This window comes from Molossus molossus, unplaced genomic scaffold (assembly GCF_014108415.1).
Source record: "Molossus molossus isolate mMolMol1 unplaced genomic scaffold, mMolMol1.p scaffold_m16_p_11, whole genome shotgun sequence".
NCBI lineage: Eukaryota > Metazoa > Chordata > Mammalia > Chiroptera > Molossidae > Molossus > Molossus molossus.
In genome coordinates, this window is record NW_023425346.1 from 62,925,954 (window position 1) to 62,944,806 (window position 18,853).

General features: G+C 34.7%; 1 protein-coding gene across 1 annotated transcript in view; it reads right to left on the reverse strand.

Annotated features, from left to right (window-relative positions):
- Positions 1 to 18,853, reverse strand: part of COL3A1 (collagen type III alpha 1 chain) — a 40,876-nt gene that overhangs the window by 13,214 nt on the left and 8,809 nt on the right. The window contains exons 2-32 of the mRNA XM_036254756.1: positions 17,110 to 17,312; positions 16,815 to 16,865; positions 16,258 to 16,371; positions 14,912 to 14,992; positions 13,088 to 13,141; positions 12,565 to 12,618; positions 11,738 to 11,791; positions 11,008 to 11,061; positions 10,799 to 10,852; positions 10,150 to 10,203; positions 9,687 to 9,731; positions 9,497 to 9,550; positions 8,993 to 9,037; positions 8,340 to 8,393; positions 7,438 to 7,536; positions 6,845 to 6,889; positions 6,593 to 6,691; positions 6,374 to 6,427; positions 6,146 to 6,253; positions 5,872 to 5,925; positions 4,972 to 5,070; positions 4,618 to 4,671; positions 4,362 to 4,460; positions 3,966 to 4,019; positions 3,812 to 3,865; positions 3,195 to 3,248; positions 2,565 to 2,618; positions 2,196 to 2,240; positions 1,548 to 1,646; positions 1,351 to 1,458; positions 1,056 to 1,109 (exon numbers count right to left, since the gene is read on the reverse strand). Coding sequence (XP_036110649.1) covers positions 1,056 to 1,109; positions 1,351 to 1,458; positions 1,548 to 1,646; positions 2,196 to 2,240; positions 2,565 to 2,618; positions 3,195 to 3,248; positions 3,812 to 3,865; positions 3,966 to 4,019; positions 4,362 to 4,460; positions 4,618 to 4,671; positions 4,972 to 5,070; positions 5,872 to 5,925; positions 6,146 to 6,253; positions 6,374 to 6,427; positions 6,593 to 6,691; positions 6,845 to 6,889; positions 7,438 to 7,536; positions 8,340 to 8,393; positions 8,993 to 9,037; positions 9,497 to 9,550; positions 9,687 to 9,731; positions 10,150 to 10,203; positions 10,799 to 10,852; positions 11,008 to 11,061; positions 11,738 to 11,791; positions 12,565 to 12,618; positions 13,088 to 13,141; positions 14,912 to 14,992; positions 16,258 to 16,371; positions 16,815 to 16,865; positions 17,110 to 17,312 — 2,204 coding nt within the window. The remainder of the gene's footprint in view (positions 1 to 1,055; positions 1,110 to 1,350; positions 1,459 to 1,547; positions 1,647 to 2,195; positions 2,241 to 2,564; positions 2,619 to 3,194; positions 3,249 to 3,811; positions 3,866 to 3,965; positions 4,020 to 4,361; positions 4,461 to 4,617; positions 4,672 to 4,971; positions 5,071 to 5,871; positions 5,926 to 6,145; positions 6,254 to 6,373; positions 6,428 to 6,592; positions 6,692 to 6,844; positions 6,890 to 7,437; positions 7,537 to 8,339; positions 8,394 to 8,992; positions 9,038 to 9,496; positions 9,551 to 9,686; positions 9,732 to 10,149; positions 10,204 to 10,798; positions 10,853 to 11,007; positions 11,062 to 11,737; positions 11,792 to 12,564; positions 12,619 to 13,087; positions 13,142 to 14,911; positions 14,993 to 16,257; positions 16,372 to 16,814; positions 16,866 to 17,109; positions 17,313 to 18,853) is intronic.

Genomic DNA, 18,853 nt, shown 5'->3' on the forward strand with positions numbered 1-18,853 from the left:
GAAGTATTTATAAATATTTAAGCCAACTACAGTAAATATAATATCTATGTAATGACTTAGATTTCATGATTACTTAACATGTTTATTATGTAGATATAACTATATCTAGAAGTTGTTTATTAATGTGAATAAAATTGATTATAATGTTTTTGTTTTTTTTTTTAAATTTATTTTGAAATAGTTATAGAGTCACAGAAGATTGCAAAGAAACATACAGGAAAAGCCTGTGCACCTTTCTCCCATCTTCCTACAATATTAAACCTGACACAATTGTAGTACAAAATCAAAACCAAGAAATTGACACTGGTATAATGCATAGAGTTTACTCAGGTTTTCAGTTATGCATGCACTCATGTGCGTGTGTATGTAGCTCTATACAGTTTTTATCACATGCAGCCCTGCAAGAGCACCCCCTAATCAGGATATTCAAATACTACAGTCACCATAAGACTCCCTCTTATCACCTCACTAGAGCTACAGCCATCTCCCTGTCCCCCATTCCTCCCGGCAACCACAAAGCTGTTCTACCCCTCTATGTTATGTTACTTCACAGTGTTATGTGAATGGAACTATGCAGTAAGTATCTTTTTGATTTGACTTTTCTTCACTCAGCATGATGTCCCTGTGGTCTGTATAAATTGTTGCTGGTATCAGTAGGTTCATTCCTTGTTACTGCTAAATAATATGCCATGGTATGACTTTACCACAGAATTGCAGTGGTTTTTTTTTTGTTGTTTTTTTTTTAAATCAAAAGGTTCCTTCATGATCAGTATTGATTATCTTGGATCTTAGTGACTTGTTATGACTTTAGCTTGTAACTTTTATCATGTTTTTAAAACTTTTCCATTCTCAGGTCACTGTTGAATTGTCAGGTAGTAAGAGAGATAAATCGGAAATTTTAACTATCAAGTCATTTGGGTCGTTTTAATGCCCAGAAGGTAGTCAAGTATGGTCTGCTTATCATGAACAGTTTTGGGAACAGACAGAAGTTGAGTAGGGAACTATTGTCTATTATACACAGATAAGACCTGTTTCTCCCCAAAATGAGTACTCACCCTGGGACCGTCTTTCCCGGGAACACCATCAGCACCTGCACTGCCTGGTTCACCCTGTCAAGTAAAAGCCAATGTCATCAGCTTAGAAGTATCTGCAATGAAAATCTGCCAAGAGGAGGAGCAACCTTCAAGATGTACTATGACATATAGTAGGTAGTCTAATAACAGTTGCTCAAGAAATACATAAAATTTTTCCTTACTATAAAAAGATAACATGAATTTGGAAAATAGGGTGATTTCCAGCGGTGGTACAAAGTCTTTTTTGTTACATAGTTAACAAAAGACAAGTCAGCACCTTGTCACCCTTTGGACCTGCACCTCCAGGGCCTCCTCTTTCTCCAGGCATCCCTTGTAGACCAGGAGTACCAGCAGCACCAGGTGGCCCAGGTGGACCAGCAGGGCCCTGAAATGAAAGAAAAAATAGTAAATCATAAGGAGGAAATGCAATGCATTTTGTAAAATCGGAGTTAACTGAATTATGTGGCGTTTTACCTTTCCTCCGTCGGGACCAGGGGGGCCAGCTCCACCTCTAGCTCCTGGGGGACCTGCTGCTCCAGGAGGTCCCCGTTCACCAGGGGCACCAGAATCACCCTGTAGTAGGAATGTAATATTCCTGTTAGAAAACCCAATGCTAAAAATATACTCTAAACACCCTAAATTTTATTATTTTTATTCAGATGCCTGGGTTCTTAACTTATATTTTGTATAATTTGGACATTTTTATAAAAGATAGTTGATCAACTGAGAACTTAAACTTAGTCTAAACAAGGAAACTTTGACCCATGATCTGATGAATTAACTTTGAAAGGATTATAATTTTATTCACTAGGACAAAATGTTAAAGTTCTACCAAAACAGTTTTTAAAAAAATATAGAATTAATGCACTGTAAAGATTTTTCTTTTGAAATTTCAGGCCCATAGTTGATTCTATAGTGTTTATTAATGTTAGAGAACCTGATTTTCCGCATGCAGGCACAGTTAATATATTCAAAATATCTTGAGTCAGTCACCCTGGATGTATTCACCTAACAATGCTGTGCTTCTTAAAAAGAGTATCTTGGTATAATCTGCTAAAAATGTGTCACTAGTCAAGTGCTCTATAACATGCTTACAATTAGAAAATAAATGGAAATATTTACCTTGCCCCCTGGAGTTCCAGGTGCACCGGCCTCACCCTTTGGACCCTGGGAGATTAACATTCTACAATTAGGCCTATATCAAAATGCATATTAGACACATATAAGCAAGTTACACATTTAACTTGTTTCATATTGTACAATTTGTCAAATCTTGAGTTTCCCACTCTTTCTTTAGTTCCTTTGATTTTATGGTAAAATTCAAACAATAGTTATGATTGAATAATTGCTCTTTGTTTTGTTAATATTTCAAAACCAAATGTTAAAACTCAGACACCATGGCATGAGAAAATGGAAAATTTAATAATTAATAAAATTATTATAACTTGTTCTTTTGGTTTCTGAGTTTTGAAAAAATGACACACAACTTACTGCTTCACCAGGCTTTCCATTTTCTCCCGGAGGACCATTGGTTCCAGGAATGCCCTAGAAGGAATCATATCTGCATTGTGTGATCATGTCAAACATTGCTTACAAAAAAGCTCTCATTCATATGCTTCTGCAAAGCATTAAAGAATGGTCTCAGTGGTCTTTACAGAGGTAAACAATACTGTGGCTCTCAGACTACAATGACAGAGATGTGAGAATCATATCTTAAAACCAATGCCCATCCCCCTCTGTTCTTTCTGTCGATGTTTATAAAAATGAATTGACAATTATGGTGAGATGGCTTTAGCTATATACATTTAAATTTTAATGAAAATAAGTGTAGATATAGAATTATGTAAACTTAATTATTTTTAAAATTATTGATAATAAAATTATTCATTATTAATACTCATTCTGGAATAGACATAGAAATTATAGAAATTATGCCTGTCTACTCACATTGTCTATCATTTTACTTCAAGGTAGAAGATAGACTGACAAATTTTAAGCTTAAGATAAATTGTAATCTATTAGTGTCACAAAAATGTTAACAAATATAGATATCAAAGGGAAGTACTTAATTGTTTGGTAAAAGCAGGTGCTCAATGACCATTTAAAAAAACAAATTCTTACTTGTGGTCCTGGTGGACCAGGGGGTCCTCCATCTCCTTTGTCACCACTTGGCCCCTAGGTAAAAAAAAGTGTAATGAGATTTTTCATTATAAGATACCTTTCATATTTAGTTCACACAGTTTTCATTTAAGCAGACTGATGGCTTAATTTAAAAATTAATGGTGTGGCCCTGCTGGTGTGGCTCAGTGGTTGAGCATCGATTCATGCACCAAGAGGTCACCAGTTCAATTCCTGGTCAGGGCACATGTCCAGGTTGTGGGCCTGACCCCCAGTAGGGGGCATGTAAGAGGCAGTCAATTGATGTGCTCTCTCATCGATGTATCTATATCTCTCTCCCTCTCCCTTCTTCTCTCTCTCCCTTCCTCTCTCTCTAATATCAATAAAGAAAAAAATAAAACTAAAAATTATTGGTGTGAGAGGAGGGTACAGTCTGGCCCTTGGAAGTGATGCAAGAGAGACATATACAATATAAACTTTCCTCAATGTCAACATAAACAACATAATAATTGCTTTGATGAATTATTATGATATAATGTCAGAGATTATGTAATTTCCAAAGTTTTCCCTCTGCCCCACTCCCCCTCACTTTCATCTGCAATTTAAGTGAGCAAACTTACGGTAGGTCCAGGTGGACCCTGAGGTCCAGTTTCACCATTCTTTCCAGCAGGACCCTAGTAAAAAACAAGTAGTTAGAGAAGTAGAGAGAAGTCATAGGGTTGCAAATAAATGCATGTATTATAAGGATGGCAAGAAGGTCATGAAAGTACATACTTGAGGGCCAGGACCTCCAGGGCCACCTCGTTCTCCGTTTTTGCCAGGAGCACCCTAAAGAAATGGCCAATATTGACAAATTCTCAAAAGGAAATACTTCATCATATTGTTCCCTCACACACACATATTCACAACTAAAACTGTTTTCTTACCCAAACACACACACACACATTCACAACCAAAACTGCTTTCTATAATTAGGTTGGCATGAATGTTTCCATTTCTTCCCAAAATCTCTACCAAAAATGATTTCCCTTCTCACATGGTATTTTGATTTTTGTATGTTCTTCTATGCTTTGAAGCAGAGATCAAAGTTTGGCCATCTCTGCACTCCCATATGAAAAGTAAAAGTCCTTCTATAAAACAGTTATTGAAGAAATCCAGGCAGGAACTCACATCATTTCCTTTAGGACCAGGGAAACCCATGACACCAGGTTGACCCCGCGGACCAGATGGGCCTGGAGGACCTGGGCGACCACTTTCTCCTTGACTTCCCTAATGAGAAAAAAATTACATTAATAGAGGTTTGATAAAAATATGATCAAAATATACATATACATATCAAGGCTATAAATGTACATCAAGGAGAAGTCTAGTCATGTATGCCATTATACACTGGGCTTGCAAAATGAGAAGTTAAGCATGTACATACAGGAGGCCCTGGTTTTCCATCGCTGCCTGGTCCTCCTGGGCTTCCGGGCATACCCTAAATTGAAAAAGTTTTTCAGGTGCTTTAAAAATAATTTTAAAAACATACAAACATCTGTAAAATTTGAGATTTCTCTTTACATATGTAGCCTCATAGTTGCACACACTGTTTTTTTCTGCCAGTGAAGTATTTTAGTCAAGTGTTGTATTGACTATTCTTTAACCCGTACTAGGTTAAGTTTTCTTAAAATAATTATTTGGTTTGTTGTGAGTCTATAAAAGGTTTAGTCTGTTTAAGATGTCTTTGGACCTTCTTTATCTGCATTTTTCCTCAGTAAATAGAAGTGTTTCTCTTTACCCTCATTCCTGGACCTCCCGGAGCACCGTCTCGGCCAGGTTCGCCAGCAGCTCCTCTGGGCCCTGCAGGGCCTGGACCACCGCGCTCCCCAGGGGGACCCTACATGGTGAAATGAATCAACAAATATGTAAAAGAGTCTTTATAAACCCAGACATGGACAGTATTTAATTTACAACTAGAGAACTTTTTTTTAAGGGCCTTCTTTTTTCTATTTAATCCTCGCCTGAAGACATGTATGTTTTTATTGATTTTTAGAGAGAGAGGAAGGGAGAAAGAGAGAGAGAAACATTAATGTGAAAGAGAAAAAACAATCGGCTGCCTCCTATATGTGCCCTGACTGGGGATCAGACCTGTAACCTCAAACCAACTGAGCCACCCAGCCAGGACTCTTTTGTTCTCTTATAGAGAGTTGGCATGTTGCTGATATGCTCAGTATAAAATCACTGTTAATTACAAGCTTGGATTATCATATCGGAAATATTTTGAGGCAACTTTGATGCACATCACATGCTTTAAAAAGTAATATTTAGTGAACTTAACAAGCATATAAAGTTAAATATCTTTGATGGTATGAAATCATATTTGTATAGCACTTTCAAGTTTTCAAAGAACTTTTAGATATTTTAGCTTATTCTTGCAATAAGGCTCAGATAAGTGGTTCCCAATGGGTAGGTTAAGTTAAGGGATTCTCATAGCAGTCAAGTGACTTGTTTTAGTTACAAAGGCAGGAAGATGGCTGATCAGGGGCTGGCATCATTGTTTTATACTGCAAGTTATTGTTTTTTGAAAAGTTTATTATATTTCTTTCAGATATTTAAGTTTTAATAAATGGGAAACTGTATACAAGAATATACCTATTTGTAGTACTAGCATTTATGAAAATAGGAAGTAGTTTTCTACCTTTTCTCCAGCAAGGCCAGGTGTTCCAGCAGCTCCTGGAAATCCAGACGGACCCTGGAAATAGTGAAAGGCAAATATTTCAGTCCAAAGCATTAATATTTTTTATAATTCTTGAGTGGCAACACAGATATTCTCATGTTATGAAAAGCTTCAAAACAATATTTGGGATTAGATACTCAGCTTAAGAAAAACCACGGTTACCTCACCCGAAGGTGAAGTTCTGTGTGGGTGACAGCGATGCTGTTTTCCTTTGAGATGCCCATGGAAAACATACCCTTTCTCCTGCAGTTCCTGGAAGGCCATTGGCCCCAGGTTCTCCTGGTGAACCATCTTTGCCATCTTCACCCTTAGGTCCTGGAATACCTGGTGAACCAGCTTCACCCTGAGGAAGGATGCCAACAAAGGAATAGTGACTGAATTAGATGGCAGAATTTTTACCTGTTCACTCTAATTGTGTGGTATTTTTCTAACAGATATCCAAATCTGTCCAGGTAACACTTACCCGTTCACCGCGCGGTCCGGGTTCTCCTTTGTTACCATTCTTACCGGGTTCACCCTGAATGAAACAAAATCTCAGTTTGAAAACAGGGAGAATGACTAACAAAATCATCACCAGTAAACATTCAGTTATAAAACGAACAAGAATAAACAGCCTGCTATTTACGTTTTTGTTGTGAAAATAAAGCCACACTTTTCAGGAAACAGAGCATCAGTAACTTACTGCCGCACCGCGCTGTCCAGGAGCACCGTTGGTACCAGGAGGTCCTGGAGGACCCCGGGCTCCTGACAGTCCAGGAGCTCCGGGAATGCCAGCGGGGCCCTAAAAACAACCCAAGAAGACGAGCATTAGCCAAATTTAAACTTTTTTTTCTGAAGAGCTAACTTAAAGCTCATAAATGTATTGTCATGCAAAATACAAAGGAAGCCAATGTGTGTGGGGATGAGCTGAGGGTGAGGGGTGAAGGCATCTTACCATTTCACCTTTACCGCCAGGACTACCATTATTCCCAGGAGGGCCCTAGAGGGGAAAAGAGAATATTAACAATAATGCAAACAGTGTATGTACATTAGACTTTATATATTTGCAAAATAAATCTACTGATGGGTGTTGTGCTTTATAGACATTAGGTGATTCCTCCAATTATAGCACAACACATAGAATGTAGGCAAGATATTATCATTACCCGAATGAATTAGAGATAATATGTACTTATTCTATTGTATTAAATAAGCAAATAGAATAGGTTTTAGTCTGGTTTCTTCTCTGAATTTTCTGTTGGTGGTTAGTTTGGGGCATATCCTTTGAAGTATCAGAAAACTATCTTCAAATTCACTCTGTGTCATTTAAACTAAATTTATTAATTCTAGAAGAGAGCAAACCTCAAAAATTACAATTTTCACTACTAATTAAACCAGCATTTGTCACAATGAAGTTTTTGTAGAGCACTAAACAAAATTTTTTTTTCAAAAAAGAACTTCAGTTAAAAGCAGCATTAAAATATATGCTTTTATGAAATAAGTGTAGCAATACTCTTCTCCATCTCAATGGCCACATCTGCTACTTACAGGAGGACCTTGAGCACCAGCATGTCCCTGAGGTCCAGGTTCTCCTCTTTGTCCAGGGGAGCCACTTGAACCAGGAGATCCAGCAGGTCCAACTTCACCCTAAAGGATAAGCCCTAGTAGTCAGTTTCTCTTGCCACTTCTAATCTCTTCGCCAGTTTACTTTTCAGTCCTCCTTAAGCCCATCTCTGAAAAGCTGGAGTAGGATGACTATACATACTCTATTTAAAGGATGTCTATATATCTCTATCTATGAATCATTCATCATAAAGGCAGAGAAAAATGGTATTATATTATCTCTGTGTCCCAGAAAGTGACTGGGGCCCTGGCTAGTTTTGCTCAGCGGTTAGAGCATCGGTCTGTGGACAGAAGAGTTGCAGGTTTGATCCATGGCCCTGGTCAGGGTTGTGTGAGAGGCAAACAATCAAACAATCGATGTGTTCTCTCATCTCTTTCTCTTCCTCCCTCCCACTCTATTTAAAAAAATATATCAGTGAAAAAATATCCTCAGGTTATGATGAAAAAAAAAAGAAAGTGACTGGGAAAAGAGAAATGGCATCAGAAGAGATACCAAGATGGCTGAATGCCCGCTACCGGACACTAGGAATCCAGAAAGGGCAAATGGGCTCAAACACAAAGTGATGAAAGGAGACTTGGGCTTTTGGTGGTAAACACACAATAAAGTATACAGATGTCATATTATAAAGTTGGACATCTGAAATTTATATAATGTTCATAACCAATATTACCCCTAATAAATTTAATTTAAAAAAAGAATAAGTCTTTAAAGATCTGTACAGATAGAAGATATCTGCTTGACTGGTAAAAAAAAAAATATTTTCAAGAACCGATACAATGATTTTGTTGCCTCCAAGATATATTTTTCTATAGCAATACATATTTACCTTAGCACCAGGGGAACCAGGAAATCCTGCAGTTCCAGGGGGACCGGGTGGGCCCTGAAAAAATTAAATACCATTTAAAGAGCTCTGAATCAAGCAAACAAAAGCTAACGCTACTAGTAAATAATATGTGAATACATACACAATACAAAAGATAATTATGCATATGAAATATATTTATCATTTGTGGATGAATATTACGTGGAGAAACAATGTGGTAAAATAGAGTAAATCTGAAGTTATAAATTTGGATCTCCCCCGCTCCCGACTTCTGCCACAAATTCTGTGACTCCATGCAGGTAAGGTAGCCTTAAGCTCTCATTTATAAAACAGAGGTAACATTATTATCTATCTTAATTGTCATAACCAGTACTGACTATTAACTAACATGAAAATGTTAGCAACTGGCAGAGTTTAATAAGGAATATCAGAATTTTTTAAATGAGTTTAGCATTTCTAGATTAACTGTTTCCAGATTTTATTTATTGTCCGTAATTTTATGTCTAGATTTTATTGATTTATTGGGTTTATTTGTCAGTTTGAATCAGATTGTTATGCTGAGTTTTGGGTCTATAATCCATATTATTCCAATATTCCACAATTCATAATCTTTCATTACTCTGAAGCAAATCAAGGTTAGATAAAAAATTACTTACTGGTTGTCCATCGCTTCCTCGAGCACCATCATTACCTCGAGCGCCCTAAAAAGAGAAGTTTTTCTTAAATATCTTTTTTATTCTGAAAGACTGGTGACAAGTAATATTTTGATTAAAATTCTCACTCAATTGAGTTCACTTTTCTTTACATGTATTAAAATCTGCGTATTGATTACATGGATTTTAGAGTCAAATTGTTAACAATCCATATATATAGCAATGATCTAATGTAGAAGGATTGGATTTTGTATTTTACCAACTGAATGTGAGTTAATGGCTCTGATAACATATGTAAAGTTAACACTTAAAAAATATCCTCAAGAAGGATAATAACCAAAAAACACTTGTTTTTCTATAATTATGGCGAAAATTTTATGGAGGTGACTTTAAGTGCGATTTTGTAGAACAGGAATTGTCCTGCAGATTGTCACAGCCTGAAAACCTGGCTGAGACACTAGTCTGTCACTCTGGGCTGTGACAGTGCCTTGTGTCTGAAGTACTCACTGCAGCTCCAGGAAGTCCTGGCCGTCCTCGCTCACCAGGAGACCCTCTGGGACCCTACAGAATAAAATTGAAAGTGTGGTTACACTTTAAACTTGACATGTGTAAAAGCAGTTGCTGAGGGAGCAAGACAAGTTTGGGGTTAGATGGAGGTTAATAGTAAAACTGAAAATTATATAAGAAGCATAATTACCATAGGTCCAGGAGCTCCATTTTCACCAGGAAGACCATTTTCACCCTAGAAACATAAAATATATTGCAATTTTATATAACAGAAAGAAAAATTTTAGTTTCTTAAACATAGCATATTATGAAACTATGGAACCCCCCCAATGATATACATTATAACAATGTCAAAATTTTGTAACATTTTCTTATTTACCAGAAATCTCTTTTTCTGTATTTTAAAAACGTGTGAAGTCAACAGAAGTAATTAATAGGTTACTCAGGGATGTTCATTCATTTCTAATCTAGACAGTTCAAGATATCAGCTTTCGTGGAAGCTTTAATAGAACATCCCTAGGCACTGCTATACAGCTCTTAAAATGCAAAATTCAGGTAAATTTCAAAAGTTAAACCCCAAACTATACATCTTAAATATAGTTATAATATTTATCTGAATTTACTTATGAAAATATGATATTGTTGTGATTCACCTTTAATCCAGGAGCACCTGTTTCACCCTTTTCTCCATTTCGTCCATCAAAGCCCTATGAAATACGTAAAAATAGTAAAAACTGTTAATGACACAGAATGCCTGAAAACTTTACATTGGATTTTTATTGCTAGTTCCATGTAACAATACTGTCAACATTAACTTAAAAACTCTTTTAAATAGAATGAAGACATTTGACAGTGATTTTATACTAAAAAATCTGAACTAACTAGAAAATATAATTCAGTCCAGGTAAAGAGTTGTCTCAATTGTAGGGTAGCAAATATCAGTTTCATAGATTTTAGTTATATAAAGTTGATAGAGTTTTGGCTCAGTTGGTTGAATCTACCTAATATTTTGCTAGAATAAACTTGTTTAATTCTATCTGTAAGTCATATTGACTAAGTCAATAAATAAGCATAACTATTATATTTTTTATGTTTTTTTTTTCTGACAGTTGTGATAAGAAAACTAACTTATTCTTTCCCGTGTCTTTCATACACTTAAAATAAGCTTAATTACTTTGTATAAAACAAGTAATTTGTTGTTAAAATCAACCATGTTTGAAACATAATTGTTCAATAATATTGGTTAGGCAAGTAAACATTGCAAATGAGACAGATCATAGTCAATTTAGAAATTCAACTTACTCTGTGTCCTTTCATACCAGGAAATCCAGGCATGCCAGCCGGACCTTTCATACCCTAAAATTAATGAATAGAAAAGATTTTAATGAACCTTCAAAGACAGTCACAATCCAGTAGTATTTTTTAATTTAGTTCAATGTAATTATATAAAAATTATCAAGTGAAGATCACTGTGATTACTCCAATTAATTCAGGAGATGCTGAAGACTTACTGGAGGTCCAGGCAATCCTCGCTCTCCAGTCCGTCCGGGTCTTCCTGATTCTCCCTAGGTAGAAAAATAAAAAAAATATAGGCGTTTATATAAATGAAAACTACATTGTAGCCAATTAACAAACTGATTAATTTGCATTTTTCTCACCAAGAACTCATGAAAGTGGATAGGCTCAACATATAACTGTGAGATTAGTTTTTTTATTGACAATATTACATATGTCCTTAATAGAAGAAATGAGGAGGGCTTTTCCCACCTTATGAATAATGTAGACATCTCTCATCACTGAAATATTATGACTATCTCTCAATCTATTGACAAGAATTTGCAATTGGAAATTAAATGGAAAAGAAAGAGTAGCATAATATTAAAGGTGTTTATAATTTTTTAAATTATAAAGTACTGATATCAATTTCTTCATTGCAAGAGGCAAAGAGAAGAAACTTTCATCTCCTTCCATTAAGTTACACAGTCACTGGATACGTCTTCTTGACAGAGTCAAGAAGCACATTTGTTGGTTCTGCTAGTTTGGAATTTAACAAATAGTGTATTCAGTTATGTTAATACTACATAGATATTTAAAGTTAATGTGAGTTAAAATGTCATTAAGAAATTAACAATTCAAAAACAGTAAGGTTTTTCTCTCTGAAATTGTGGTGTATGACATATGCTATTTAGAATATTCCAAGTTGAATTTTGCTGCATTCCCATTCAACCCTTAAAAACTTACATCTTTTCCGGCAGGACCAGCTGGACCCATAGCACCAGGAGGTCCTGGAGGGCCCTAAAAATAAGGAAATAAAGAAAAAATAAATCTATAGATTTTTCTGTTACAGTCAATGTGTTATTATATATTATATGCATTACTGGAAGAAACCTCTATTCAGAAAATATTGTCAATATTTCTCATCAAGAAAATGATACATTGAGTTAATATCATACCTATATTATATCCATTTCTTACTGCTTTTTAAATTTATTTTTAATGAAAATTACAAATAATATGCATCTATGTTTTATACCACATATGTATACTGATACATTTTGAAGCACTTCTACATTTTTAAGATATTAAATTTTCAAATATATAAATATTTCCAAATACTTTGAAATATTAAAATAACTTCACCTTACTTTTACACAGCATGTTTTCCTAGAGAACTCTATTAGATTATATTTATTTCTACTAAATCAAGTTTTACAAATATATATCAGAAAAGTAGATATGAAGGTGAACTGAGTGGCTATAGGAAAATTAAATCTACATTTAAGAGAGAGATAATTTGTATCCACACTAGTAAGTGGTTATTTTAATGGCTATTGTAATGGCTAATTTAGCCATAGAATTTCTAGAATAAATAATGTGTCTTTAAGATATTTAAATCATTAAGAGTCCAATAGATCTGTGAAACCCATTCAACTATCATAAAAATACCATTTATTATTATAAATTGAAAACAAACACTTAAGCTATACTTTGTAGGAATCTATGCATGTGTTTTAGAAAGTGAAGGTAGAATTTTCAGTTTATTAAATATAGATATAATTGTTACTTACTGAAGGACCAGATTGTCCAGGTTCACCAGGGGGACCTTGGTATCCTGGAGAACCCTAGTGGGTAGAATAATATGTAAATATTTTCAAAGTAGCTTAATCTTCATATGATTAATTTATATTTTGAAGACAGTATGAAATCAGGATTTTTAAGTGTAGTCAGCAAATTTTGTTCCAGCTAATAAAGATTGAAGCCAAAATGTTTCAGATTAGAACAAAGTTAATTTATTCCATTTCATCCACTTCATTCCTTTGAAACTGAATTGTTTTAAACTTGAAGTCATAGCTCATGCAAATTAAACATGTGCTTTAATTTTACCAAAGTTTTCATTGCTAATAGTTGTTTGTGGAAAGGAATTAAATATGAAATTTCAACGTGTTTGCAAGAATGATAGTTTCCTGGTTGTGACTTCTCTACTCAATAGGAACTGTGCATGCTGGAATGGCTACATTACAGCAGGATCTATAGTATCTTGATTTGTAGAATATGCATGAAGAAGAAAGCTCCTCTAATGGCTATACTTACAGGGGAGCCAGGATGACCAGATGCACCAGGGGGACCGGGAGGGCCAGGGGGACCCTGGAATGTAAATTTAAAGAATAAATACAAAGTAAATGCATCTGAAATACACTTTATTCAAGCATCAAAGAGATGACATTGTATAGAAATGGTGTTGATATCTTTAAATATGTGAACAACTTACCCCGTTATGTAATAATTATTCATGGATATGATTAATTTTAATATATTTACAAGGAAGATATTACAAAAATGTCACTCTAAATGAAATTCCCACTGAATTGACAAAAATTATTGGTAAGTATTATAAAATGTTGGCCTGAAACTCCCCAAAAGGGGATTCAAAATCTGTTAAAACGCATGCAAAATACTATGAAAAAATCCCTTCCAATATTAGGATACTGGTACAAATGAAGAAACATTTTATTATTATTATTATTTTTTGCCTGGAAGCCCAACTCATTATAGAAAAATAGTTATCTGCATGCTATACAACCTAGTTTCTAAAAGTAATGGTGTAAATCAACCCAAAAGTCCTTAACTACATCACTGAGTTATGTAGACATGAAGATTTAGAAGTGCATATACAAATTGTCAATATTTGGGACCAGAATAAACTACAATTATAACTGACTTATTTTTCAAAATTATAGATTAAACTAGAAAAGGTTCAGTGTTGTAATCTGCTATTTTTAAAGACCGTCAACACAATGATAAAACATGAGTAATTAAATTTTCTCGAATATTAATAAGTAGTGGTTTTCTAGTTTCTTTTTTAAGTAAAAACTGTTATATCTGATTTAAAAATAAGATTCATGATATGAGTGTAGCTGAGTAAGAGCAGATGCTAACATAGTTAACATAATTCTCCTGCCTTTGAAAGATACACACACACACACACACACACACACACAGCCCCTATAACTTTAGAGGTTTGTAAAATTCTCTTTTAGTAATTTATGTGAATTATAACAAGCTCTTTAACTGCTCATTTGGATGTATTAGTTAGAATTGTGTCCTTTCTAGTTTTAGAAGTCACAAATACGGAGTCCAGTGATCTTGGCAACAGTCTTCCATAATCTCTGAGAATCAGTGTTACATTTCACTTACACTTATGTACCTTTTACTCACAATGAAATAATCACCTTACCTAGTGTTGTTCCTCCTGAGAAGCTGTCTGCAACAGGGTAATTTACATGGGACACCATGTATCTATCACATGCCTATGCCCCAGGTTTCAATTCTTTTTGCTATTTTCCTCTATCAAAAGTCTAGGTCATTTACATTAAAAGAAACCCTTGGGTACAATGTGAATAGCTATCATTATGGTAGATGAACTTAAAGGCTTGACGAATTGTGGAAATAATTGTATTTGATTCTAAGATTTGAGTCAAGACTGTGATATTGGACATTCATCACTCAAAATATCATCTAAAAATGGCATTTAATTAATAAAAAGACAATAAAAGAAGATTCTGAAAAACTTAGGTGAGAAAGAGAGAAAGTGGAAGCAAAAAATAATATTTGGTTAAAATTAAGAATATGTGAGTGGGAGACCTATGCATGAAGACAGGCCCCAGTGTAGGTGGTCATATAAGAAATGAATGGCCCAACAAGCGTGAGAAAAATGCATATAAGAAGTGGTGAGGAAAAAATTAGTTATAAGAGAAGGATCATGATAATCCTGCCATTTTCTTCCCCATCCTTAATAGAGAAAAAGCTACTTTATATAATTATGTTATAGTATGATATCACTAAAAGAACAACCATTCAAGGTTTAACAATGTGGAAGACCAATGCTCTAAAATGCTGAGAAACACTTGTACATACAGCTGGCCCGGGAAAGCCTGCGAGTCCTCCTCCTCCTACTCCAGACTTGACATCGTAGGACTCAAACTGAGGAGAATAGTTCTGCAGCATAAAAAAATGGACAATTTTGATCATTTTGATGTATAGACCATAGTTCTTTTCCAAAGTGCCGAGAAGTGCATGCAATATCTACTATTCACTGAGAGAAACGTCTGCATACCAGTGGACGTGGTATGTCTTGTTTAATTATCTTGCTTATCCTGTCTCTCTCTAGCTTTAGATACTCTACAGAAATAATTGCTTTGTAACCCTTCCACCAACTGCATGCCATGTCAATTCCAAATAATCTGTTCCTATATGCTTCTACCCAAAATATTTCTAAGTGATGTCCACAACATTAGAAACATAGAATCAAGAGCTTTCAGAGCATGTATAATCTGACCTTCTCATTTTGAGCAGAAAAATGAAGAAGTCAAATATTTTCCCAACATTTAATAATACAAGTAAATATATATATCTCCTGGCTTTTAGTTAATATGCCAAACAGATTCACCCTAAAACAAACATCTGCATAGAAAATAAGCATAGTAGTAAGAAAAAGGCTTGTGTGTTTATTGGAATTCTTTGGAGATTACTTTATTTTGAATTGTAGGTTTAGCAGTGGGTTCTGTTTGGTACCAGAATAAGTTAGGTAATATCCTTTTCTTCTTGTTGAATTGATATTTAAAAATAATTCTTTTAAACTCATAATGATTTATGTATGTGTTTTTAAATTTCTCCTTACTCCAACACAGCAGAGGTTTTACTTTGTTCACTTGTTTGGTTATTAGTTTTACATGCATAGTTAGTTGGTTGTCATGCTTTTCAAGAGGAGCAGGCTGTGCGGTCAAAGGTTGGCAAGAGTGGTTGCATAGACTTGAATAATTCTGTTGACTTGAAGTCAGTAGGGGATGTTCACAGCTCAACTGCTTTTAGTTCAAACTTTCAGAAGCTTTACCATTGGGGTTATAAGGCAAATAGGCCCAGCTGCAGCAATTCTTAAATTCTCTAGGTTAATTCTTTTAAGGGTTGATGGTTCATTTCTCAAACGTAGTGCATATGCTATATGCCTGCTGAGAATTTGGGAAATTTTGCAAAGATAATGGTAGCAATCGCATTAGCATTATGAGGAAGAGTAAATATTTATAAAACATTTAGACTAGTGCCCAGCACTTATAAGCACTAAAGAAGAATTTGTTAAATTTATAAAATCAGAGAATAGATATAAAGAACCCACAAAAGTGAGATATAATATAAGCTAAAGAAAAGGAAAAGGAAATGAGGAGGTAGTTTTAACAAGAGGGATCTCTTGTACAGGAATGTATTACCTGAGAACCAGTAGGGCATGATTCACAGATTCCAGGGGGGCCTGGAGAACCAGGGGTGCCTGGCTGTCCTGGAATACCAGGATCACCATTTCTCCCAGGAATACCAGGAGGACCCTACAAAAAAATCATAGATAAAAATTAATAAAGCAGTAAAAATTCCTATTGACTCAGAATCATTATCAAATTGTAGCTTTTCTGCTTTATCATATGAGGAATCAATATAAGTAATACATTTTTTTTGGAATATATAACTTTTAAACTAAATCATATGAATAATTTCAATGTCATTTATTTCTTTTTATATTGATCTCTTTATTTTAATTTTGAAACTGATAACATGGACGAAGACATTATATGAAGTTTGAAAAGCTTGAATCTTTACATGTACAATCATGGATTCTTAGTTTGATTTATTTTGTGTCATTATTTAAATATGTGCCACCAAAGAAAATGTATAAATGATGAAAGTTCAAATATAAAAAGGCTACTAGAAAAAAAATAAATAAAACAAACTAGTCAAGTAACTAATTGTATTCCATTGAAGAATGTTTACTTACTGGATCTCCCTTGGGGCCTTGAATTACATGACCATTAGTAGGGCGGGTAGGCTAATAAATGGAAAAGAAACAGATTAAAAAGACATAGGAACAGCTTTCCCATGCATGCTTATTTCTTATCCCCAATAACATCCAATCTCTAGTTTTAAGCCAGAATGTTCACCTTTTACTTATAATACTAACATGATTGTTTGACAGATATTACTTTCACTCCCTTTCAGACTCCTATAATATAGAAACTAGGCATGTGTTCAAATATAAGTCTGGAAGATGTACAGATTTTCTTAACACTCACAGTTGTTGGAGGCTGTGGGCAAACTGCACAACATTCTCCAAATGGGATCTCTGGGTTGGGACAGTCTAATTCTTGGTCATCACATATTATGTCATCACAGAGGACAGATCCTGAGTCACAGACGCATATTTGGCATGGTTCTGGCTTCCAGACGTCTCTATCCGCATAGGACTGACCGAGGTGGGAGCAACCTCCATCAATCACTGGAAAATAAGTTAAGATGGTTTGATATTTTCTTATGATTTGCTGAATGTGATTTTCATTCTACAGTCATGACTGTTTCCAATAGCCAAAGTACAGCTACTTTGAAATAAATAATTCATTGCTTTTATCAACTGTATCTTTATATGAGCATGCTTATGCAAAAAAATCCACAAATTAATTTACCAAGAATATCATATCTTTCCTACATAATTTCCTAAGTAGTAAGAGATTGCTTGAAATACCAAATCTATTTATTGACATCCCATTGACACAGCATAGTGCATTTTTCTTAAGGCCAGGAAGTATTTTAATGTTATTTATAGTAAGAATTTAACACCAATGGAAATCACACAAACACTTAAATATTAATTTATTAATTGCTCAATTGAAAACAAATTTCTTGACACAATTGCTATTCGTTGCTTTAACAGTAGATGGGAGCATTAAACTATAAAGATAATTTTGTCACTACCTCTGTAGACTTTCTGGATTTTATTAACCTAGTTGAGAAGTTCGGGGGGAAACTCAGCTGCTCTTGGCAACATAACACTGTTCCAGAATCCTGGGAAAGCTTTCACAAAGCTATTTGCATATACTGAACATCACTGCCAGCCCTGCTGGGCTTTAGTAGGTTAACATGGTATGACATAATATATTAGATACCCCATATGGATGTAAAGAGTTTCCAAGTTACAAAACAAAACAAAACAAAACAGGTGTTTCTTAAAAACAAATATTGGTAAGAAATAAGTAAAAATAATAGAAAAAATATATAAATCATGACCATGACCATGACTATGTGTATTTGAAGCTTAAAATGGTCAAACATTTGCTTCAACCAAAATTTTAGACTGTTTCAGCAGCTATTACCAATGAATCAGCTTAGGGCTTGCCAAAATAAAACCTGGTTTCAATTCTTAAAGCATTAGCTGTGGTTGTGGTTAAATTCAACTTTAGTTCTTGAGGATTACAATGATAGCTTGCCAGTATTGAGTAAATAAGTAAGAAGTTTCTAAATCTCTGCAAAATTTTTTTGCAAACAACGAATGATGTACTTACTGTTCAGTATTTGTATTTTTGTAAAAGTGAAATTTTATTTTATTTTCTCAGAGCCAAGATCTTAAAATGTTTGCTGCAAAGAGGCCCACTTGGAGGAGGTAAGTAGTTAACAACCACACTTTGCTGCCTTGTTCCAAAAGACCTGTGAATGGGTCCTGAGATATTTATATCTGGATACTGCATGCAGCCATGAAGATCACCTTTGTAAGTTCCTGTTTCTACACCTCCTCCATGTCTGAAGTAATAATGATTTAGGTTTATGCTCAATACTTTGGGTTTACAAATTTAGCTGGTTTAGTAAAAATTTACAGAAAAGGAGAATTTCAGGACCCATCAACTCTACAGCCTCCTTTAGTTGCCTCCATTTATGTTTCCATTTATGTGTTCCAAGAACCTTCATGATCTTGTGCAGCACCTCTGATCCATTCAAGACATTTAAAAAATCATTCTTACTTGGTGTGGTCTACAGCTAATAAAAGAA